This window comes from Schistocerca serialis, chromosome 7 (assembly GCF_023864345.2).
Source record: "Schistocerca serialis cubense isolate TAMUIC-IGC-003099 chromosome 7, iqSchSeri2.2, whole genome shotgun sequence".
In the NCBI taxonomy this organism is placed as follows: Eukaryota; Metazoa; Arthropoda; class Insecta; order Orthoptera; family Acrididae; genus Schistocerca; species Schistocerca serialis.
The window spans coordinates 36,052,746-36,077,800 of NC_064644.1; the positions used below are offsets into that span (position 1 = coordinate 36,052,746).

General features: G+C 40.8%; 1 protein-coding gene across 2 annotated transcripts in view; it reads right to left on the reverse strand.

Moving 5' to 3' along the window:
• LOC126412137 (protein mini spindles) overlaps nucleotides 1–25,055 on the reverse strand; it is a 145,664-nt gene that overhangs the window by 48,225 nt on the left and 72,384 nt on the right. For both annotated transcript variants that reach the window (XM_050081584.1, XM_050081585.1), the window contains exons 15-20: nucleotides 15,892–16,075; nucleotides 2,927–3,097; nucleotides 2,597–2,833; nucleotides 1,049–1,211; nucleotides 791–960; nucleotides 19–165 (exon numbers count right to left, since the gene is read on the reverse strand). In XM_050081584.1, coding sequence (XP_049937541.1) covers nucleotides 19–165; nucleotides 791–960; nucleotides 1,049–1,211; nucleotides 2,597–2,833; nucleotides 2,927–3,097; nucleotides 15,892–16,075 — 1,072 coding nt within the window. The remainder of the gene's footprint in view (nucleotides 1–18; nucleotides 166–790; nucleotides 961–1,048; nucleotides 1,212–2,596; nucleotides 2,834–2,926; nucleotides 3,098–15,891; nucleotides 16,076–25,055) is intronic.

Here is a 25,055-nt window from a genome sequence, read left to right on the forward strand (position 1 = left end):
TATGTCACATAAAATTACCTTGTTCTTAACAGCCGTACTGCTCCCAGCTGCCTTTGCTCCTCCACTCTTCACAGTCTTCACACACTCCTGCTCTTCATCTGCCATTTGCTTCACAGGCACATTTGCTTTCATGATAATTTGTGTAATAACAGACTGTGTAGCCGGCTGTAACACACATCAGGATACACATTACTGTGTAGGAATCTTCAAACCACTCGATAATGGCTCAAGTATTCTAATCTTTTGCAGCAGCCTGCACCTTTCGGGTCATTGAGTTACACCGATGTAGAAGGCTGAACTGGAGTATGTGACAGCTACACATGAAGTACTATGACTCTTGCCATAAATCTCATGTCTTGTAAAAAATTACCGGGGAAATGAAGTCATACTACCTATCTTTCACTGGCTGAGTAAAAACAATCCAGTTTCATAAATAATTATATGTTAAAAATATTTTATGCATTGTTTTAAAAGCATCAGGAAATAATCCTAAACTAGTACTACTGTTCACGTTAAGTGGCAATACATACAAGAACAATGAACTAAACGCGAGATCTGTCACTGCAGGTGGAGAATTGTCGATTATTTCATTTCTACAATACTTTCTATATCATTACTGCATGCCATGCAAATATTTGTATATTTTCCTTATATCAGATTTAAAATATATTTGTGGGCTCATGACAATGTATCAACAACAAAGCAAAATGTTCGTAACAACATTACAATGTCTTAAAACAATTTTAAGTACAGCTTCTTTTCTGCTTGTCCACCAGAATGCTACTCTTACCTTCAGTTTTGCCACAGCTTTCATCAACGACGTGTGGCCCAAGTGTATTAGAAATGCCGGAACTGCATCCTGAGCACTTTTCCTCACATCTGCATTGCGGTCTTCCAAATTAGAAAATAAGTGAGGCACACACACAGTCAGTTCTTCTCTGGGGAAAGATTTTGGAGGTACTGTGAACATAAAGGTTTTGATCTTTTTTATCCTTTTTTGATCCAGGCAGTGATAAATAGGACCACACAAATAATATTGATTTCTTACTGTCCGGTAACTTCTCGGCGAGCCAAGCCCAGAGTTCTGATCTTAGCACAGGACTTCCAGATTTCAAAGCGTCGCCAATCATTTCACCATCAAAAAAGACTTTGTAACCGCACTGGTCACCCCAGGTGTTTATACAAGCTGACGCAGCCGACCGTACCCACACCTGCAATGTTCAAGTAAACCACTCTGAGCTTTAGACATGTGATTTGAGCTGAATTATAACAGCACAATACAGGGGCAAATTACATCTACAGTCCTTGCAAAGCTGAATAATCTCTTCATTCGGTAGTGTCCAGTTGTTTGCAAATATACTTTAAGCGATTTGTTACTTCCTTTCACAATTATCTGCATAAATGTCGAGAGTGCAATTTCCAATACTGCAGACAATAAAAACCAGCCAGGCTTGTGGAAATGCAATGAAAAGCCAACTTTAATGCAAAAGCTTAAGGAGATTTCCCTGATGTGTATTGTGTTTTTATGAATAATCAATACAAACATTTGAACTATCTTAAGTTTGGGAGCTGAAATGTTGGAATGTTCAATTCTGGGCAAAATACAAGTGTCTCTTGCCATTTACACAACATTTAGTTACCTCAAACACTGAATGGTATGACAAAGGGACTTCAATGCTCTTACTTGTTTTGAAGTGCATACATATACGGCATAAAAGATGCGGCGGTTTGCTGGTGGATTGAAAAACTCATTTCTTTGTGTAAAGTTTTATGCCGTCAATAGAGGGATCAGTGAAAAAAAAAAATTGTGAAATCACTCACAAAGGCAGGAAATTTTTGGTCTAATATTGCAGAGCATGTGAAGCAATCGTTATCAGCAGTATCAACTATCTGTGCCAGCTTATTCTTCCTTTTAAACACTTGACAAGTTTAGCTGACTGCATGACAGACTGCTGCTTTTGACATAGTCACCTGCAGTGGAACATACTTCATTGTGTCGAGACCATAAAATAAATTTTATCCGATTACCTGTAGTGTTTTAGCCTTGAAACTGCACCACAATGTATACTTTTATACTCTATAGATATTGACACACACATCAGTTTTAAAAGACAGGAGGAGGCAGTTGAATTAAAATTCAGAAGCTGACTTTGCACAAAGAAGAACTGAGATGGTTGATTTCTTGTACTAGATGATGTCACCTGTCAGACACAACACATTGTGTCTTTGACAAGACATGCCCTCTTAAGTTCTACATGCCCTTACAAATTTAAGACCTAGAACTATCTGCAAAACTGCCAGTGTTTCACCTTTCTAGATACACCCTGTAAATGGGAACAGAGTAGTCCATGAAAAGTTTTTTGTATCAACCACAGCATCCTGGCCAACAAATGCTTTCAGAAATACTATATTGCTCACGTACAGGACCATATACAGCTTAAATTTAATTCAATTCCTTCTTTTTCACTTAAGAGCTTTTGAGGCTTACTTCATTTTTCCAGATAGAATTTAGTTAACGTACACAATGATCATGTAAAATTGTCAACATGTCATTTTAGCCTCTAATTTCATGTAGCCCTAATCTATAAACACCTACCTTGCTGTCACCGAGTCCCTGCAAGAAGTTGGGGAACAGGGTGCGGACGTGTACTTTGCACTGGGAGCCCATGGCAGCACCAAGGCTTTGACAAAATGCAATGGCCGCCACTGCTATCTTGCTGTTGCTATCAACGAGTCTGAGAGCGAGGACAGGAGGCAAATCTCCCAGATTACTTGAAATGTATTTGTGCTCGTTGACGATATTCACAAGCTTCTGCAGTGCTTCAATCCTAACCTGAAGAAGAAATATTTGTTAGAACACATCATGAACCAATACATGAAAGGAGCAACTATTTATTTATTTTGAGGGTAAATATGGAAACAGCACCTTCCAGTTTTTGTCAGCTAGCTCACTGAGCAGAGCATCAGTGATGTGGGAACTGATGTCTACTTTCTCCATCATGTCCTGCATGTTCACTTTAACTTCTTCCGGTGACTCAGCGTCTCCATCGGCACCCTTCTGACGCCTCACAGGATCAGGTGGGGTTTCCCCATCATGCTATAAAAAATAACAGGTCTCATAACTTATGTATTTGATAAAGTACAAACAAGTCATCATGATTGGCAATCCCCACCAAACACACTGCACGCCACTCTTTTTTAATGCAGTGTCAAAATACAGCAATAAAGTTTTCAGGCTAATAATTAAGGCAGACACCTAAAGCTGCAACTAATTATGTAAGGCCTAACAGTTAATCAGAGAGACAGGGGCAGAAGCTTAACCAGGTCACTGGTGTGTTCACAAAGGCCTAACTGCCCAATTACATACTGCAAGCAGCCATTTCACAAAGGTCATCCAGACAGCTGAAAAGCTTCACTTTACACCCACCCTCATGTCACAGGTACAGAGCTTCACCTTCAGCTTATTTTACAAGTCAGTTGGCACGTTGAGAGAAATAGCCGCTACTGAATTTACACAGCCTTACGGGAGGTGTCATTCTATCTGTCATCCATTTGTGTACACTGCAAAATTTCTTGCAAAAGTTCAGAGTCGGCGTGTTCTGTGCAATTGGTCCACACACTATTATTCAAGTAAGGTCAATGCTTGGTATTAACTAGTCTAAGGAATACATAACAGGCATTTTAACATTTTGTCATCACAGGAGAAGACAATCACTGGCAATAACTTGCCAAAAAATGGTTAAACCATTTCGGGGTATTTACTGCACAAACATTTAAGTAATACTACTGCAGTCCGTTTTGTGCTAAGTTACAATGAGCTACAAATTTCCTTTTTCAGCAAGAGGGTGCAAAAGTCATGCAAAATCGAAAGCACATATCTTGTGTATTATGTGATAAACACATTAAAAACTTTTTGTCACAGTCACATATACAACAAAATTAAAAAATTTTCCTTCCAGAACATACCTGAAGAATACTTTAGTCAGCAATGACAAAGATGATGCAGATAGCATTAAAATAAGGACTTATTAGCAGGCAGAATGAATCTCTGAAATAAGTAAGTGCCATGAATATATGCTGTTTCAAAGTACTGGTATGATGATAATCTGTCAAAACGTGTCTTTATGGTAGAATTTGCTATTTTTATTGACAGGAACATTTGCTTTACTTCTTCAAAATGTTGTCAATAATTGAAGTGTTAGGGTGCCCAGAGCGGTCATCTTCAACATCTTCGACATTCTCAACATTTACACTGCTCAAATTCTCTTCTTACTCTTAGTAGATTCGCCAAAAGCCAAGTCAACACTGTGAATGTAGTGCTCCACTTTATTCTACTTTTAAAGCAATATTTAATGTATATTTCTTGGTCTAACTTTTCTAAATTAAAAATAATTGCTAAATGCTTGAAAACAGATAGAACTTTTCAACTGTCAAGAATAAACAGCTGAAAAATACAAACACACCTCAGGAAAATGTGTACCGAGATTTTAAAAAAATTGAAAAGCTCATGTACACACCCTGCAAAATTTAAAAAATCCTGTTATGTTTTTATTACACCTCATATGTGTGGGGTAGCTCAGTGGTTCGAACACTGGACTCTCATTCGGGAGGACAGCAGTTCAAACACTTGTCAGGCCATTGTGATTTAAGTTTTCCATGATTTCTCTAAACTGTTTAAGGCAAATGCCAGGATGGTTCCTTCAACAGGACACAGGTGACGTTGTTCTCTAACCTTTCCTAATTCGAGCTTGTTCTCCATCTCTAATGACCTCGTTGACAATGGGACGTATAATACTCAAATTTTCAAATGTGTGTGAAAATCTTATGGGACTTAACTGCTAAGGTCATCAGTCCCGAAGCTTACACACTCCTTAACCTAAACTATCCTAAGAACACACACACACACACACACAAACACACACACACACACACACACACACACACACACACACAGGCAAGAGGGAGGACTCGAACCTCTGTATAATACTAATCTCTTTCTAATGAATGAAACTATAAGCTCTATGATAATGTACTGGATTCAGGAACAGATTCTGAACTACAAAGTTGCTGTTCATACCCTGCTATCCTCACTTTTTAATCAACCTCAAATTTTTTAAACAATTCTGAGACTTTTTCTTAATTTAATGGAAATATAGCCTGTAATTTTTTTAATGGCATGTTTGTGTTAAAGCTTCCTCTGTTAAGGAGTGAGTGTGTTCAATTTTTCGAGCATGCCGCACAACGCTAGTTTATGAATTGCAAGACTGCTGCTCATGGCGAGATTTAGCACGTTGGGATAGCTCCGCTTGCCACAATCCTATTTTGTACATTTTTTTCCCCTCTTTCCTTACTTTGTTTTATGTGCTGTACATGATGCATGTCAATACATATAACTGTTAAATCCTTGTTGATGTAGCACTTAATGCAACTATTATTAACTGGATATTTTCACACTATTGGCAGTAACGATGTATTTCGTTTATATGCATGCATTTTATTTAAGGAAATATTTATAATTTAAGTGTGAGCACTTCAAAAGTACATACTGCAAATAAGTGATTGAAGATTGACATAGCTTATTTAAAAGACGAAAGTTTCCTCTTTCAAACAAGCTTTTTTCCTTAAAAACTAAAAAAAAATATTTTAAAACAATGGAAATTCCTGGTAGAAATGGCAACAATGTAGGAACAGATTACTACTTACCACAAAATTAACACGCTAAGCTGCACACAGGCACAATTAAAAGACACACACAAGCTATCGGCCTCAGTCTTTATCAGAAAAAGAGAAACACACACCGTCATCCACACAAGGAAGCACACCTCACACATACGATCATCAGCTCTGTCAGCTCAGGAAAGAATGTAACTATCATGTGGGATGGGAGTAGCAAAACTGAGGGAGGGGGGGTAGCTATGGGTAGGTGGGGGAAGGGAGGATTGCTGCCTGGCAGAGCGTGCAGGGACTACAATGCTAACATGTAGAGTATCAGGAGATTGTGGGGGCAGGGAAGTGATGAAAATGAAGCAAAAGAGGAGAGGAACAGGGAAAAATGGGTAGGTGCATTTGTAGAGGGTGGCAAACAAAGAGGGTGGGTAGGAGGTGATAGAAGAGGTGGAAACTGGAAACTGTTGGGTGGAGGGTGTGGGGACAGTATGTTACTGTAGGCCGACACTGGTCTAATTACAGGATCAGAGAATGTGTTCCAAGGATAACTCCCACCTACGCAGTTCAGAAAATCTGGTAGTGGAAGAAAGGATCCAGGTGACCTACTTTGTGAAGCAACAATTGCAATCAATCGTGTTATGTCCAGCTGCATGATGTGCTACTGGGTAGTCTAACTTGCTATTGTCCAAAGTGTGACAGTGGCTGTTCATCCTGGTAGACAGTTGGTTGGTAGTCATACCAATTAAAAAATATAAAACTGTGCAGTGACTGCAGCAGAGCTGGTAAATGGCTCGGCCACTTTCATGAGTGACCCCCACAGGGATACGATCCTTGTGGCAAGGGTTGGGATTGGGAGTGGCAGAGGGATGAACTGGGCTGCTGTTGTGGTTGAGTGGGCGGCAGAACACCACTTTAGAAGTGGAGGGAAGAATCTCATGTAGGATGTCCCTCATTTCAGGTCATGATGATAGATAATCAAAGCCCTGGACAAAGACATGGTTCAGTTGTTCCATGTCCAGGGTGGTGTGGGGTGACTAAGAGGGCACTCCTTTGTGGCTGGTTTTTGAGATGGTGGGAGGATTGGAGGTGCAAGAGGAAATGGCAAGGGAGATCTCTTTGCAGACTAGGTCTGGGGGATAGCACCTGTCTAATGGCCTCTGCGAGACCCTCAGCATACTGGGCAAAGAGTTTTTGTCACTCCAGATATGTTGTCCTCAGGTGGCCAGGCTGTATGGGAGGGATGTTTTGGTATGAAAAAGATGTCAGCTGTTGAAATGCAGCTACTGGTTGTAGTTGGTGTGTGTACTGTTGACAGAGGTACAGATGGAGCCATCAAAGAGGATTAGGACGACATCTAGGAAGGTGGCATGCTGGTCTGAGGAGGACCAGGTGAAGTGGATGGAAGAGACAGCGATGAAGTTGAGAAGGGAAGAAGATAGGGTGTCTCTGCTCTGAGTCCATATCATGAAGATATCACCAACGAACCCGACCCAAGCTGGGAATTAGGAATTTTGGGAGGCTAAGAAGGTCTCCTCCAGGTGGCCCATAATCAGGTTGGCAAATGAAGGTGTCATGTGGGTATCCGTTGCTGTGCTGCCGATTTGTTTGGGTATCCATTGCTGTGCTGCCGCATTTGTTTTTATGCTTTCCCTTCAAAGGAGAAGAAGTTGATGGTTAGGATCAAGTTAGATAAGTGTATTAGGAATGAGGTAGTGGGTTTGGGGTGTGAAGAATGTTGGGGAAGGTAGTGTTCAATAGTGGTAAGATGTTTGTGTATGGGGAGGTGGCGTAAACAGTGACAAATAGGAATCCAGGAGGTAAAGGGGTAGGGATGGCAGAGAGTCAGTGAAGGAAGTGATTGGTATCTTTGATGTGGAAGGCTAGACTATGGGCAGCTGGTTGGAGGTGTTGGTCAATGAAGGCTGCAATTCTTTCAGCAAGGACACTATAACCAGCCCCAATGAGGCAATCAGGACTGTTGGGTTTGTGGATATTGGAAAATATGTACAGAGTGGAATAAATAAAAGTGGCCCAGACGAGTAGATACGATTGCAAGTGAATGTATGTGTATAACCACACTCCATGATGCACACGCCACACGTATGGTCGAACCTTGGAGCACATTTACACAAACTTCACATCTGAGAGTTGTTCGCCGAGCTCTGTCTGGTTGCAGGGCTGGCTGGCTACGCAGATCACCTGATCTGTCAGTGTGGGATGTCCTCAGGTCTAAGGTTTGTCTCAACAAATCTCAAGTCTTCAAGAATTACAGCATAACATTTCTGATGAGACTGCAGCAATTCCAGAACATTTAGGATGAGGTTACTGCAATTCAAGCAGTCCAGCTTTGATCTGCCTTCAGCAACTTGCTGACTAGGGCAACGGATTGGATGCTGTGTTAGACTTCTGGGATGGGATCACTATGGCAGTTTGGAAGTGGGGAGGGGGGGGGGGACAGACTCATAATTGGCAGAGGCTTTCCACCACGTAGTTAATGTGATTCATAACAACAGTGATGAATCTTTTGTCTACAGGTAGGATGATGAGGTCACAGCTTTGAGGTTGTGTACAGATATTCTGTTCTGCTGAACAGTTGGTGTCCTGAGAAAGGGACATAGAGAAGGATGGTAAGGGTAAGTTGGAGGTAAAGAATTCCAGGAAGGTGGCCAGCAGGTGGTCAGATGGGAAGGGGTAGGAGGAGGAGGAGGAGGAGGAGGAGGAGGAGGATCACGATTGAATGGTTAACAACCTTTCAGCAGAAGAAAGAATAGCCACACACAACCTCAGAACTAATCCTGACCTACTCACCCTACCTACAAAGATTCCACCACAGTTATGAATTGCAGTGGCTACCTGGTGGAAGGCCTCTGCCAATTATCCAAGTCCCCCAACTATAAACTTTGCCACAGTGATGCCATCCCAGAAGCCCAACACAACCACTAATCCCTGCATAAAGCCTTAGGCCCTTCCCAGAACCTCTACCCTAAATCCATTTTCCTCCTCACACTTTTGACACCTTACACACCCATTCTACAAAGTGGGGCAAATAGAAGTGGTCCAGTGAAATGAGTTACAGGGTACAAAGGGACCCAACTGAGGAAAGGAAATACAGTACTAACCTGACTAATGTTGAAAATGGCCACCATTAATCTCTTGGCACTTTTGGGCCCCAGCCAGCAAGTTGCTGAAGGCATTTCACTCCCCACCCCTATGATACTCCCCCCCAAACACACACACACCTCTTCTACATAGCTCCCCAGTCCACAAACCCAACAATCTTGGACGCCCCATTGTGGCTGATTACCGTGTCCCAGTGGAAGAATTTTGGCCCTCCCTGACTACCACTTCAACCAATTGACTAATCTAGTATCCCACATCAAAGATACCAACCACTTCCTTCACTGATTCTCCACCATCCCCTCCCCTTTACCACCAATTGAATCCCTACTCTTCACTGTTGACACTACCATCCTGTATGCCAACATCCCTCATGCCCATTCCCTTGCAGCTATCGAACACTACCTCACTATCTTATGACTCAAAACCCACTTCCTCATGCACTTAACTAACTTTATCCTAAACAACAACTACTTCTCCTTTGAAGGGAAGGTATAAAAACAAATCAGCAGCACAATGCGGATACCCATATGGCACCCTCCTTTGCCAACCTGATTATGGGCCACCTGGTGGAGAACTTCCTAGCCTCCCAAAATTTCAAATCCCTCACTTGGTTTAGGTTCGTTGGTGATATTTTCATGATATGGACTCAGGAGTGAGGCACCCTATCTTCTTTCCTCCACAACTTTAACTCCACCTCTCCCAATTGCTTCACCTGGTCCTCATCAACACAGTATGCCACCTTCCTAGATATTGACCTAATCCTCTCTGATGGCTCCATCCGCACTTCTGTCCATATTAAACACACCAACAGTAGCTGCATTTCAATAGCTGTCATCTTTTTCACACCAAAACATCCCTCCCATACAGCCTGGCCACCTGGGGACAACATACCTGGAGTGACAAAAACTTCCTTGCCCAGTATGCTGATTGGCTCAGCAAGACCTTCACAGACAGACACTGCTACCCCCCCCCCCCCCCCTTCCCCCTGCCCGCAGGCCTAGTCTGCAAACAGATCTCCCTTGCCATTTCCTCTCACACCTCCAATCCACCCAACACCTCAAAAACCAGCCACAAAGGAGTGCCCCCTTCGATATCCTACGCCACCCTGTGCTGGAACAACTGAACCATATCCTCTTCCAGGGCTTTTATTATCTATCATCATCATGACCTGAAATGAGGAACATCTTACCCGAGATTCTTCCCACCACTTCTAAAGTGGTGTTCAGTCACCCACCCTACCTCCACAACATCCTAGTTCATCCCTCTGCTCCTCCCAATCCCAACCCCTTGCCACAATGATCATATCTCTGGGAGCAACCATTCATTCATGGGTGAATGTGGCCATGTCGTTTATCAGCTCTGCTGCAATCACTGCATAGCTTTTTATTTTTTAATTGGTATGACTACCAACCAACCAGCTACCAGGATGAACAGCCACTGCCAAGCTCTGGACAATAGAAAAGTAGACCATGCTGTGGCACAACATGCAGCTGAACATAACGTGATTGATTTCAATGGTTACTTCTTAAACTAGGCCGCATGGATCCACCCTTCTACTTCCATTGAACCGCGCAGATGGGAGTTATCTTTATAACACATTCTCCAATCCTGTAATCTCCCAGCCTCAGCTTATGGTAATACTGCCCCACATCCTCCACCCAAAGTTTCCACAACTTCTCTCCTATAACCTCCTAACCATTCTCGTATCCTACCCTGTTAGTTTGCCACCCTCTGCAAATGCACCCACCCATTTTTCCCTGTTCCTCTTGTCTTTCGCTCCATTTTCCTCACTTCCCTGCCCCACCATCTCCTGATCTCCATCTATACTCTGCAAACCATCATGAGGCGTGTGGCAGAGGGTGCGTCCCATTGTACCAGATATTAGGTTCCTTCCTGTTCCATTCACATATGGAGTGTAGGAAGAAGGGTTGTTTTAATGCCTCTGTGCATCCAATAATTTTTCTGACCTTACCCTCATGATCCCTGTGTGAGCGATATGTAGGGGGTTGTAGCATATCTCTAGAGTTATCATTTAAAGCTGGTTCTTGAAACTTTGTTAATATACTTTCACAAGATAGCTTACATCCATCAGTCATTTCAGTTCCTTTAGTACCTCTGACACACTGTCATGATTGAACAAACCTGTGACCATCCATGCTGCCCTTCTCTGTATTCGTTCAATATCCCCTGTTAGTCTATCACGTACAGGTCCCACACACTTTAGCAATATTCTACAATGGGTCACACTAGTGATTTGTAAGCAATCTCTTTTGTACACTGATTGCACTTCCTCAGTTCTCTGTCATTCTCTGCCAATATACTCAAACCTAACACCTGCTTTACCCACTACTGAACCCCATGTGATCTTTCCATTTCATATCCTTACCAAGTATTACACCTATGTATTTGTAAGAGTTGATCAATTCCAACATTGCCTCACTGATATTGTAGTCATAAGATACTGTCTGTGTGTGTGTGTGTGTGTGTGTGTGTGTGTGTGTGTGTTTCTCTCTTTCCAGTGAAGGCTGAGGCTGAAAGCTTATGTGTAAGTGTCTTAATTGTGCCTGTCTGCAATTTGGCATGTGTGCAACTTATGAAATGGAATCTTGGCAAAATTCTACAGTTTTTCTTTGCCCTGATTTTTCTGTTCACAGAATTCTTACTTACACTAACATAACAGTGTATTAAATATCCAAATTAGAAAATCAATTCTTAGCAGGCTTCAGGAATTCCTGTGTACATTAAAACTTCCCCATCATAAAACAGTACTTATAACTTCGCCAATTTGTGACTACATGGCATATGTAGTAACTAAGAGAACTTCACTATCTACTTTACTTCTGTACGCTTCACCTTTTCTGCCTTTTGCATCAATATCTAAAACTTAACAGCTAGGTATTTTGTCATTTCTCTATTATGCTTGCCTGTATACAGGCATTGTGCATGAAGCCTTAGTCACTATTTGGTAATTGTTCTGCTACATTACACCGTCAGCCAGTCTGCAGTCAGCAATCAGTATCCCAAGTCACTCAGAGGCAAGAACTCAATGCCTGAACATCTACATTACAAGTTGTATACCGTATTTACTCGAATCTAAGCCGCACTCGTATCTAAGCTGCACCTGAAAAATGAGACTCGAAATCAAGGGAAAAAAAAATTTCCCACATCTAAGCCGCACCTGAAATTTGAGACTCTAAATTCAAGGGGAGAAAAAAAGTTTTAGGCTGCATCTCCAAATCTAAACAAAGTTGGGCCATTGTAATTTGAGACACAATTTAGGTCGAATGAATGACGATACAGCTACAGTAGTTTGGTTAGAGTCGTAAGCTTGGCAGTTAAGCTTTACCAGGTAGCCATTGCTATGCGTCAGGTGCTCCGTCCGTATTTATACGGGTACCCTTCCTTTTTCACGTGCTTCGTCTGGTTTGAATTGATTGCTTATTTTTCTTTGATCTGATAAGCGCTGTTTTCTTTGTTATAGGTGTTTACGTCACTCTAAGCTGAAAATGCATTACTGTACTGTGTCATGCATTGTTTGTCGCATTCTGATAGTGCGTGTTTACGGCCTGTCGCCGCTCGCGGCATAGCTTGCTTTTGTGCGCACTACCGCCGCTTTAAAAAAGAAGAAGAATAAGAATAAGAAGAAGAAGAAAGAGAGAGAGAGAGAGAGAGAGAGAGAAATTGCCTCATTAGCAAAACAATGGCAAGAGACTGCTATTTGTTGTTACTTACACTGCTGCTTTCTTTGATAACGATCAACAAGAACCAAATAATAGACATCGTATGATAGAAGATGTTCTGAATTAAAGTTTAGCGAAAATTTTTCTCCATTTGAAAATCTTTGCAGGCACCTCTTAAGTACATTACATTCTGCACAGGAATTAGATTTATCTTAGATTTAAAAATCTAGTCAATTGCCGTGCTTCATTTCTGACTGTATCACTATTAGGCATAAGAATAGTACGAATATAAACGTGACATGATATGTATATTCTTCCGCGTTTGCTGTTGTCTCACTCTAGTTTTGTAGTTTATTAGGCAGACAGGATTTAAATGAGATAGCAGCAAACACGAAACAATACATGGCAAAATGTTTATTTCCGTATTATTCTTATGGTGAAGAGAATACTGCATGTGATTCACAATTCATACAAGTTCCTACTAGCAACCATCACTTCTCACAGGTAGGAAAAAATTCAGAACGCAGATTTGGCCATAATGACAAACATCCCTAACAGTCTTGCCAGTCGGATCTTCGTAGTACATTGAAATTCTGCTACATTCGAAGATGAACAATAAGGAATTTGTATTTACTTCGTTGGATAATCTATGAAAATATCGTTGTCGAAACTCGGGGCGGAGAAAAAAAAAAAAGCTCGTCTTCCACCTTTTTTTTTTTAATTTATTTACTGACGCAGAGGTTTTGGTGCCAGTTTTATCTTTGTGCCTACAAAGCATGTCTGTGTAGCACTACATATATATTCGACGGCAGAAGTTAGTTGTGGCGGCACCCGCCAACATTTTTCAGAACTTCCGCTTGCTTTGCACTCGATTCTAAGCCGCAGGCAGTTTTTTGGATTACAAAAACCGGAAAAAAAGTGTGGCTTAGATTCGAGTAAATACGGTAGTTACTAAGTTTTGTTACTTTTGAATTTTGTGAGATCATTCAAAGTGTGTGTAACTTAGCAATGTGTCAACAATATCACACTACATGGAAACTGATGACCATTGGTGTAGTGACAAATATGAGCAATCTAGAAAGTAAAATCGACTTATGCTTTATTAATATCAAGTGTCTGAATCACATAGTAATCACTCAAAGGGGACTGGATTGACAATTTTCTATAAGACTTATGGGGAATCAAACAGGTCTATAATGCTACATCATCATTAGAAGCCTCACTTGCAGTTCAGATTTTCTTTCTTTATTTATTTATTTATTTATTCAAAAATCTTTACAGGTTTCATTTCCAATATTCTGTATAAATATGTGCACAAACCAGGGTCTATACGTGGACAAGGGAAAAAAATTCCCCGGATTTTTCCCGGTTAAAAACACAGTTTCTCCCGGGTGTATGCTGCATATGTTCGTATTACGAAGGTATACATTCGGATTCCACCAAACACCGCATGTTACTTTCCGAAGCATTGAAATTGAGATTGCGCTGCGCTTTTGTAAGCCAGTCATAGCTCATGTCACGTGATCTCGCCAGCAGATGACAGCACACGAAACCCGATTTACTCAGTTAACAGCAACATCACTTAAGTAGCGCAAACACACAAATAAGAAAAGTTAACAGTTTAAATCAATACACATAGCATTTACATATAATATTGGTCTCCAAGATTAATAAGCTGCAAGAGAAGCTAAGCTTGCACTTATAATGTTGATCTTCTTTGCGCGTGTTACACTTTAAGACACAGCACACAAATGTACCACTAAAATTTTTAACAACGACCTAAATGTCTGATTTTCTGGGCTCGAAATTCTTCTGAACTGTCCTCCTCGAAGAGTTGATTTTTAAATGAGAGTCAAACGCTTCGTGATTTAAGAAATTCATCTTACATTCTAGCACATAGTTCATCTTGCGTAAAAAAAAATTTGCTTTGAATGTAACGCTTTTCAAACCATCATTCACAATATTTTCTCACGACCTGTTACAAATAGGTTCGTTTCGGCAGTTGGCAGATAGCGCCACATAACAGGCATCACTGCGCTTGCGCAGCTACGATGACACAGGAAGCCCTATGTTCCTACGTGTAAAACATTAAAAGATCTTACATTATGTCATATAAGAAACAAGACATCTGAGAATACTTCAAGAGCATCGGAATTTTGTGCACCATACTAAAATGCATAATTTGGCTTAAAGTGCACATTTGTTTGTCCAGATTCGGATGTAAATGTTCTTGGAGCACCAGAACTTTATTACCTCATGTTTAGTTCTTTATTATGGTGTAATGCCATAAGTGTACTTGAAATACAGCGAACAGTTGAAACTAGGCAATAGTGTGAAACTAAACACTTCTTTTCAAATAAATTGACTGCCTCAGCAGAAAAGATTAATAAAAGCCAAATCTCTTTAGCAAACTCAAAAATAACTTCATTGTTCTGCAAGGCAATTAATGCTTGACTGACAGAAGGGTGGAAATAAAATCTGAAACTAATAACATATTTTAGCCTTCTGTAATTATGCGAACGTATTTTAATTCATCTGATAGCTCCCGGTCACAAAAATCTGTTTTGTTTTCATTTAACGTGAGAGCCATAAAAGAAGAGGAAACAATAAAATCACTGAATGTATACACAGGTCACGTCAAGACGACACCTCCACACCACAACTCAGACTGCTCTATGCATCAGCCCCAGATTTACTGTATTTTCGAACTGGGGCAATGTTAGATAGTGGCGCCCAGCCACACTTCTGTAACCAGAAGTGGGAGAAGGTGCTACTCATACGCGCATGCGTAAGAGCACGCCTGCAACTGCTCAAATGAATCTAATTTAAACAGTTGTCACGTCACGCTCATCGGAGTCAATTTCTTGTTATGAAGCATTGCACAGTCTTCCTAAAGCCTTTCACAAACTTTGCTGTTGGCAGACGCTTATATGAGCACTGTGTTTTGTAGTTGCATGTGGTGCACTTCCTTTGCAACTTAAGTTTTATTTTCATTTTTTCTCGTTCATGTTTTGTTGCTGCAGTATTATTCTGGAGTAGCAGGATACACTAATATCTTTTGTTAGATTATTGGTTCTTACCAATCAAAATCACAAAAATTTAACAGAAAACTAAAACAATGAAAAATTCCCAGAATTCTAAACAATTCCCAGGTTTATCCCGGTTTTCTCCCGCATGAAAAAATTCCCGGGTCTTTCCTGGATCTCCCGAATCTTATACACCCTGACACACACACACACACACATGCAATGGAAAGTGACTTGGCTTACTTCACAAAGAGAAACAAGTCTCATTTGAGGTCAGCTTCAAGAGCACATGCAATCTACAGACAGGCAGAAGACATTTGTCAACTACACTGGAAACCAATCAAATGTGACCAAGAATGTAAATTTATAACAATTAACATTGAAGTAAGCATTTGTACCTTCTCCCACTCTGCAGTAATTTGCTGCAAAAGGGCCGGCTTTTCGCCCTCAAAGAAGACTGACAACTGTTGCCCAATGTACAGGTAAAGCGTCCCCGTGAAGGCGATCCCAGCACTTCTCACACCAGGGTGTGTGGCTCCCACTGCTTTCCTCACACTGTCCATCAGTGCTTTCGGCTGCACACTGCAACACAAAAAGAGTAAAGAATCAGTTGCATACTACTTGCCGCTTCCAGAAGAACAATGCTAATGATATGTTAAAACACACACGCACACCATTTAAAATACTTTTCAACAAAATTTTTTAAGTATACGCTGGAATTGTGAAGTACATATGTCAACTGCCAAAACACATCAGAACATTTCAGGTTAATGACAGCAGATACACGGTATTAAGTTAGCTGTCAGTAAAATGCTGCCAACACAAAGTGGAAGGTGAGCTGCAACTGTGAGATTGATATGGGGCCTCACAAGGATTGTCCACAGCAGAAGTTCATTTTCGAAAGTGTCCCCGTAAATGGCGAGAGCTGTTCACAGAAAGCAATGTCTGACCTGTTACAGGAATTCCGTAGAGAATGAGTGGGAATCACGAACAATGAGCATCCTGGCTGCACTGTGAAGTTTTTCCAGCAATGTTGCAGTGCAACGAGTTGAAGAAAATTTACAGAGGAGGATATTTAACACAATGTATTGGGATGTGTAATGTGTCTTTCATATCTACATGACTACTCTGCAATTCACATTTGAGTGCTTGGCAGACAGACCCCTTTCAACTCTTTTTCTCTACCATTCCACTCAAACAGCACGCAGGAAAAAAAAAGGCATTTAAATTTTTCTGTCCGGGCTCAGATCTCTTATTTTATTATTATAATCATTTCTCCCTATGTATCAACAAAATATTTTCAAATTTGGCGAGAAACAGATTTAAATTTTGTGTAAAGATCTCACGGCAATAGAGAATGGCTTTGTTTTAATGATTAACACCACAACTCTTGCATTATCTGTGATACTCTCTCGCCTATTTCACAATAATAAACACTGAGCTGCGTTTCTTTGAACTTTTTTGACGTCCTCCATCAACCCTATCTGCTTGAATACTACACAGCAATACTCTGAGCAGAGGACAGACAAACTTAGTGTAAGCAATTTTATTTGATCCTGTAAGTGTACCACCAACAAAATGCAGTCTTTGATTCATCTACTCCACAACATTATCTGTGTGATCATTCCCATTTAAGTTCTTCATAATTATCATCACCAGATATTTCGCTGAATCTGAATGTTTGATTTATCATGTAACCAAGATTTACGCAATTCCTTTTAGAACTCATGTGGATGATCTCACAATTTTCATTATTCACTATTTGCACATATAGACGCCTAAATAATGTTGCAATTAGTTTTGATCTACTGATGACTTACTAGATGGTTAATGACAGCTTCATCAGCAAATAATCCAAGATGGCTGCTCAGACTGTCTTTTAGATCATTTAAGTAGTTTAGGAACAGCAGACAGCATTCAACGCTTCCTTGGGGAATGCCAGATAACATTTCTGTATTCTTAATTACTATGAACTGTGTCCGTCCTGACAGAAAATCACATATTACGTCCCACAACTGAGATGATACTCCATAACCAAGCAATTTGATTACAAGTCGCTTGTGAGAAATGCTGTCAAAAGCCTTCTGGAAATCTAAAAATGTTTAATCAATTTGACATCCTTTCTGAACTCATGCTATTTGTCAACAGATCATTTTCTTCAAGGTAATTCGTAAAATTCAAACACAATACTTGTTCCATACTCCCACTTGGTGATATTTTCTTTCTCAAGTACTGGTGTGACACGCAATTTTCCAGTCTTTGGGTACGGGTCTTCCGTTGGTAGTTTTATTCTTTGGTGAAGGAATTTCAGAAAATTCAAGTATTTAGTAACTGTGCTTTGGCAGCACTGTCATTGTTAACATTACCATTGCTATCCTGCAGCGAAGGTATTTTACTGCAACACATCACCACACTCTACTGATGTTTTGCAGAAGCATTTTTCTAACTGATGAATGATGACCACCACTATAAAGAGTTTAGTGTTTGGCTGTACATTTTATTTATGCACATGTCATAAAATATCAACAATGTAGAAAAGACAAAGTGCTACTTACTATAAAGAAGACACATTAAGCTGCAGAGAGGCACAATCAAAAGACACACAAGCTTAGGGCCACAGCCTTTATCAGTAAAAACACACACACACACACACACACACACACACACACACACACACACACACACACACACACCACAGAGAGAGAGAGAGAGAGAGAGAGAGAAGCACAACTCGCGCACACATGACCGCCAACTCCAGCATCATGTGCCGGGTGTTGGACGATGGTGGTGGTGGTGGTGGTTGGTTTGTGGGGCACTCAACTGTGCGGTCATCAGCAGCCAAACAAAGTCCCACTTTTTACACAGTCCAATATAGCCACTATTACGAATGATGATGATGACATCAAAAATACCTAGTCCTGGGCAGAGAAAATCCCCAACCTGGCCGGAAATCAAACCCGGGACGCCGTGATCCAGAGGCAGCAGCACCGGGTGTTGGAATTTGCGGTCGTGTGAGCATGAAGTGTGCTTTTTTTGTCTCTCTGTGTGTGTGTGTGTGTGTGTGTGTGTGTGTGTGTTGATGAAACCAAAAGCTTCTTGTAAGTGCCTTAACTGTGCGTGTCTGCCTGCAACTTAGTGTGTCTTCTTTATGGTAAGTTAACAATCTGCTTTTCCTCCTTTTTTGATATTCATAGCTGGAGTTTCCATTATTTGACTGTGTCATGAAATGGACAGATCTGCAAGCTGGGACGACGATTCCATGTTGTTGGATCCTGCCTTGGAAATACAGTGCGAAAAATAGAGGAATAGCAGCCATGACATCATGGGAAAAAGAGAAATTTGTTATATACTATTTCAATTGGAATCTGTTAAATAAGACAGACTGTTTTTGCACTTAGTCCCTATTAACATAATTGTGATGCTCTGAATGTTTAAACGAATTTGTAATTTATGGCTGCTGTAAACTTGAGTGCAATATACAGTAACTTGTTCATGAGAAGACTTACTTATTTTGAGAATCGGAGGTTAGATTTGTACTATTAACTTCCAGCAGTAACGGCAGCAGTTTGTGAAACAAAGTTTGATCACAAGTGTTTGGCAAGTGTGCTGCAATAATAATATGAGCAATATTTAATAGAAAGTCTTAGCTACTAATCGGACTTCACTTCACAAGCCAATATCATGGTACAGAGCCGGCTGAAAATCACAGTACTGACAGTCTTGCCACTGGTGTACTTTAAATACCACAAGAATCTCTTTGGATTTTATGCCAAATTCCAAGCTTTTGTAAAAATTCACCAATTTTGGGGATTTTGCAATCTCTTAAATTTGGCATGCTTCTTGTGGCCTTTTGCAACAGTATTTTAACCTGTTTTGTGAATCAAGGGGGTCAGTTCTGTCTATTATTAACTTATCTGGTACAAACCAACGGATGTCAACACTATTTCTTTGAATTTAAGCCATATCTGGTTTATGCTTCCATAGTTAGTTCGGAAGGAATGAAAACTGTCTTTTACGAATGTATAAAGTGAAATTTTTATCTGGATTTTCAAACAGATATATTTTGCACTTATTTTTTTGTAGATATGGATGTTACGATATCCAGCCTCACTACAACTGTCTTGTTGCTGCTAATTCCTTTACCAATAACAATGCTCCTTATTAGCTTGGGGTTACTTGTTGCTGAAAGGTAAAGTATATTTTCCCCAACCATTAACACTTCAATTTGGCTCCTGAACTAACTGATTACAATAATTTTTGGAGAAAGCATTTAGTACAATTTCTGACAATGTTTCATACCTACCACCAGCTTTAAACATGCATAATCATCAAGATATCAAGAGTAGATTGAAGTTACCAACAATAACCATTTGAGTGGAGCACATATTTGAGATGTTACTAAAATTATCTTTGAACTTTTCAGCAGCTGTTCTATCTGAGCCAGGGTCCACAGAAAGAACCTATTATTAATTTATTCCAGTTGTGAAGTATAGCATCCACCAATGTCTACTTCAATTTCACAACAAGCATAACTATTTCCAACAGCATCAAACTATCTGCCATCAATTGTATTTAATCTATCAAATACACTGTTAGGTTCTTTGTAAAAATTTCAGCTAACTTGTCTCCCACTTCATTAAGCTTTCAGTACCTGTATGATGTGAGCTTCAGTGCTTTATATTTGCACATGGAGATCTAGTTCTTTCCTAACACAACTATGACAATTTGCAATTACAATACCAATTGTTGGTGGGTCTAACTGCCCTGTGTTTGCCCTGCACCCTCTGAGACTGAAGCCATTTCTGCACTTTCCTGAGACCCTTTAACACAAATAACCACCCAAACTACCCACCAAACCATTCACAGTCAGGAGGGAAGGTACATGCTTAGACAGGTGATACTACTGGTGATTCTGAACAAAAAAACTTTCAATAAACAAATGCCCTTTTCTTAAGTCTCCACGTAAACCAATGAAAACAGCTAGGAACGGGAAAGGTGCAGGTGATGGTAAATTAAGATAGAGTTATGTTAGGGTTTGTTTAATTGAGTACGTTTCCTCACAGATGTTCAAACAGTCCACCGTCAACTTCAATGTGTTGAACCTCAATAACACTTTATTATTTTGTGTCAGGTGGGGTGGATAGACAGGGAAAGACTGGGGGTAGGTGGCTAGCAGTTCAGAGGGAGGTGGTCGGTTTGCCAGCTAGGAATGTGGCTGGGAGCAGCACATGCCGAAGGCAACATGGGGACGTGAACTGGGGAGGGGGCGAGGGGCTTGGGGGGGGGGGGGTCTAAGCAAGAGTAAACTATTGGGGATGGATGCAGACAGTGGGTTACCCGAGATTGAAGCCAGGATGATTGTGGAGGATGCGTTGCAAGAACAACTCCCATCTGTGTAGTTCAGATAAGCTGGTGGTGGAGGGAAGGATCTACATGACTGGTTCTGAAGCAGCCACTGAAATTGAGCATGTGGTGCTCACTGCCTGTTGCATCACGAGCTGATCAAACCTGTTCTTGACAACAGTTTGGCAGCAGCCATTCATCCTGGTCGACAGCAGGTTTGTAATCATATTGACATAAAAGGCTGTGCAGTGTTTGTAGCAGAGCTGGTATATGACTTGGCTGCTTTCAGGGTGGCCTGGCCTCTGATGGAGTAGGGTAAAACTTTGACAGGACTAGAAGTAGGAGGGGCTAGTGGGTAGATTGGGCAAGTCTTGCACCTGGGTCTGCCATAGAGATATGATCACTGTGACAAGGGTTTGGGAATGGCTAGGCTGTTTTGTGTATTGGATGGGTGAAGGAACATCACTTTAGCATGGGTGGGAAGAATCTTGGGTAGGACGTTTGTCATTTCAGGGCACAATGAGAGATAATCGAAGCCCTGGCAAAGGTTATGGTTCTATTGTTCCAGTCCAGAGTGATACTGGCTGATGAGGGTGGCACTCCTTTGGACTAGGTTTGCAGGAAATTGCCCGTCTATGAAGACCTTTCTGTCACTTAAGACATGTTATACACAGGTGACTAGGCTGCATGGGAGGAAGCTGTCAAAATCCAGGTATTTTTGGTGGTCTGCAGGTTTAATGTGGACTGAGATGTGGCTGGAGCCAGCAAAGACGTGGAGGCCAATGCTACCTGTGGACAACTGTATCTGCAGTGATGAGAACTCCTATGCACAGTATGAATCACGCCTCATAATGGCCTTCACAGACAAGCAATAACCCCACCTCATAAAATCTAGTCCACAAGCAGACTTCCTGTGCTACAAAGGTCCCCTAATCACCCTCATACCAGGGCTTTATCATCTCTCATTATGCCATGGAATCAAGAACATCCTTCACAAGATCCTCCCCACCCCTCAAGTGGCGATCCATCACCTATGGCGCGAGCGACAGAGGCGCTGGAGTGTCGCATATCCAGAAGTTGCTCACTTCTGTCACTCACTTAGGACACGGCCTTAGTCCATCCCCAAGTAAATCCCAATCCTAACCCCCTGCCACATGGGTCATATCCCTATGGCAGACCAAGGTCCAAGAGTTGCCCAGTCCACCCACTCAGTACCTCCTACTCCAGTCCTGTCACAGGACTATCCTACCCCGTCAGGGGCCCAGCCAACTGTGAAAGCACCTGTCATATACAAACACTGCTGCAAACACTGCACAGGCTTTTGTATTGGTATAACTATGAACCAGCTGACCACCAGGATAAATGACCACTGCCAAACTGTTCTCAAGAACAAAGTAGAGCAGCTCATGACACAACAGGCAGTGAGCACCACATGATCAATTTCAGTGGCTGCCTCAGAACCCGAGCCATCTATATCCTTCCCTACACCACCAGTTTTTCTGAACTACACAGATGGGAGTTTCTTTCAACACATCCTCCACTTTGTAATCATCCTGGCCTCCATCTCTGGCAACCCATTTCTCCACACGCTCCACTCAACAGTTTACCCTTCCTCCAGCCTGTCACCCCTCAGAGTTCACGTCCCCATGCCACCATCAGCGTATGCCATTTCCCACAGCCCATGTACCTGCCACCCTTTCCTCCTGCATTTCTCTTTTCATACCAATGTCCTATTGTGAATCTTATCGGTAACTTTGTTTCGGGATTCCCTCTACTCAGTAACCTATGTTAACCACATCCCTCTGTCTTAACACATCATACCAGTTCACAAGATTTACCATCTTAACACACATTCTGCCGACCTGAGTTGAGAGCCCAGCCAGATCACACATACTATCTGTTAAACTATTCTCATTTGTATAACATGATAATGTGTTACATTACAAAATCTCATGCCCAATGACATACAAAAACAAACATTTGAGAAGTAATCAAACTTACAGCTTACCACAAATGGCAGACCAACTATAAAAAGGCCCAACTACTCTATTTGTATCCAAGGACAAGCATGTTAGAACATTTTTGCAGTATTGAAAACGTTGATGTTGTTTGTATCTCAGAACATTGGCTGACAGAAGATCAAGTACAATATTTTGTTCCTCAGGGGTATGCTGTTGGAGACATTATGTGTAGAAGTGAAAGAAAGAATGGAGGTGCCCTAATATTTGTTAAAGATAGTATAATGTTTACTAAAATAGATGTTAGCTCTTACTGTGCAGAACTAGATGGAGAATTTAGCTGTATAAGACTAAACGTAGAGAATACTATAATTGTTAGCTTATATAGATCACCAGGAGGAGATGTAAATACATTTTTTGAAAGATTTGAGCTGCTTATGAGGAAAATACTAAAATGTAACATAAAACTAATTATCTGTGGCGATTTCAACATTGAAATGGCCAACAGTGATGAACATGTTACTAGAACATTTTTTAATATCTTAAGATCACTAAAATTACAATGTACAAATTACACACCAACACGGGATAAGGCGTGCTTAGATAATATTATAGTAAATTTTTCTAGAGATATGCAAGACGTCAGACTTGCCAGTGGAGCCCTAGCTGATCATGAACCATTGATTTTAACATTCTCCTGTGATCAGTTGCCTAAATCAGACAAATCAGTCAGAATCAAGTCTAATGCCACACGGGTAAGAGGGCAGAAAGATGAACATATTAATTTATTTATTGACAGAATATCTCATGCTAACTGGGACTTTGTATACAACACACAACCTGGAAAGGGTGCTGGTGAAATGGTGTTTAACAACTTCCTGGAAATACTCCTAGAGTTATGGTACTCCTGCTCACCATTAATCAAGAGTAGCCCTAAGCATAAACAGAGAAACAAACAGCTAAAATGGTATACAGATGAGCTAGCTCTCACTAGGGAGGAGATGCTCAGACTGTACAGAATATATAAAAATTCTTGTAAACAGGGACCTGAGCTAGATAATACTTCTTATAGAGCTTATCTAAAACGTAAAAAAAAAAAAATTACAAAGACAAACTGTCCTTGGCCAAAAAACAAGCATGTGAACATTACATTGACAGTGCTCCCAACAAATGCAAAGCAGCATGGGATATCATCAACCAATATAATTCACAAACCCATACACAAGATGCAATGCTGGTCCCAGAAGAAGTAAATAATTACTTCCTAACCTCAGTGAGTGAGCTGAAAAACAAAATCAAGCAAAATGGCCCTTGTGCACTAGATCATCTTGGTGCTGTGCCCCATAGTATGTATACTTTCCACTGGAATGTTGTCACCTCAGAGGATATTGTAAAAGCTGTGGCAAGGTTCACCAACTCCAAAAGTATGGACTGTTATTGGCTTTCTAACTATGTAATGAAAAAAATAATACACCTTATCTGTCAACCTCTTTCTTTCATTTTTAATGTGTGTTTAGAATCTGGAGTTTTCCCAGATGCACTCAAAACTGCTAAAGTAATACTAGTCTTTAAAAAGGGAGATAAGCATCTGCCCCAAAACTATCGACCAGTTTCTATTGTCCCAATTTTCTCTAAAGTTTTTGAATATGTAATGTACAGTCAACTAAATAACTATTTTGATAAGCATGATCTCCTCTCCAACAAACAGTTTGCATATCAACATGGTAAAAACACCACTACTGCTGTTACTGAAGTTGTTAACCAGGTGTTAACTGCGTTCGAAAATAAGGATCTAGTATCAGTCGTACTGTGCGATCTTAGCAAAGCCTTCGACTGCATACCATCTAACACCCTACTTGCAAAACTGGAATTTTATGGCATACACAAACCATCTTTGGATGTAACCGAATCATACTTAAGTAACAGGAGACAGTATGTATCAATTAAAAATAGATGCTCCTCACTGAAGGAAGTTTGAACTGGAGTGCCTCAGGGCTCGGTCCTAGGTCCTTTTCTGTTTATCATTGCAATTAACGACTTACCTTACCATGTAGGAGCAAATTCAGTTGTGTGTTATGCAGATGATACAACGTTGCTCAATACACACCATGACACAACAGAACTGCATCAGGCAACACAGGAAAAACTAGAACTAGTAATGGATTGGTTTTCTTCTAATGAACTCCTGTGTAATCCTGATAAAACACAAGAACTAATTCTGGGTTTAACTACAGCTGTTGAAAGAAAATCAATAAAATTGT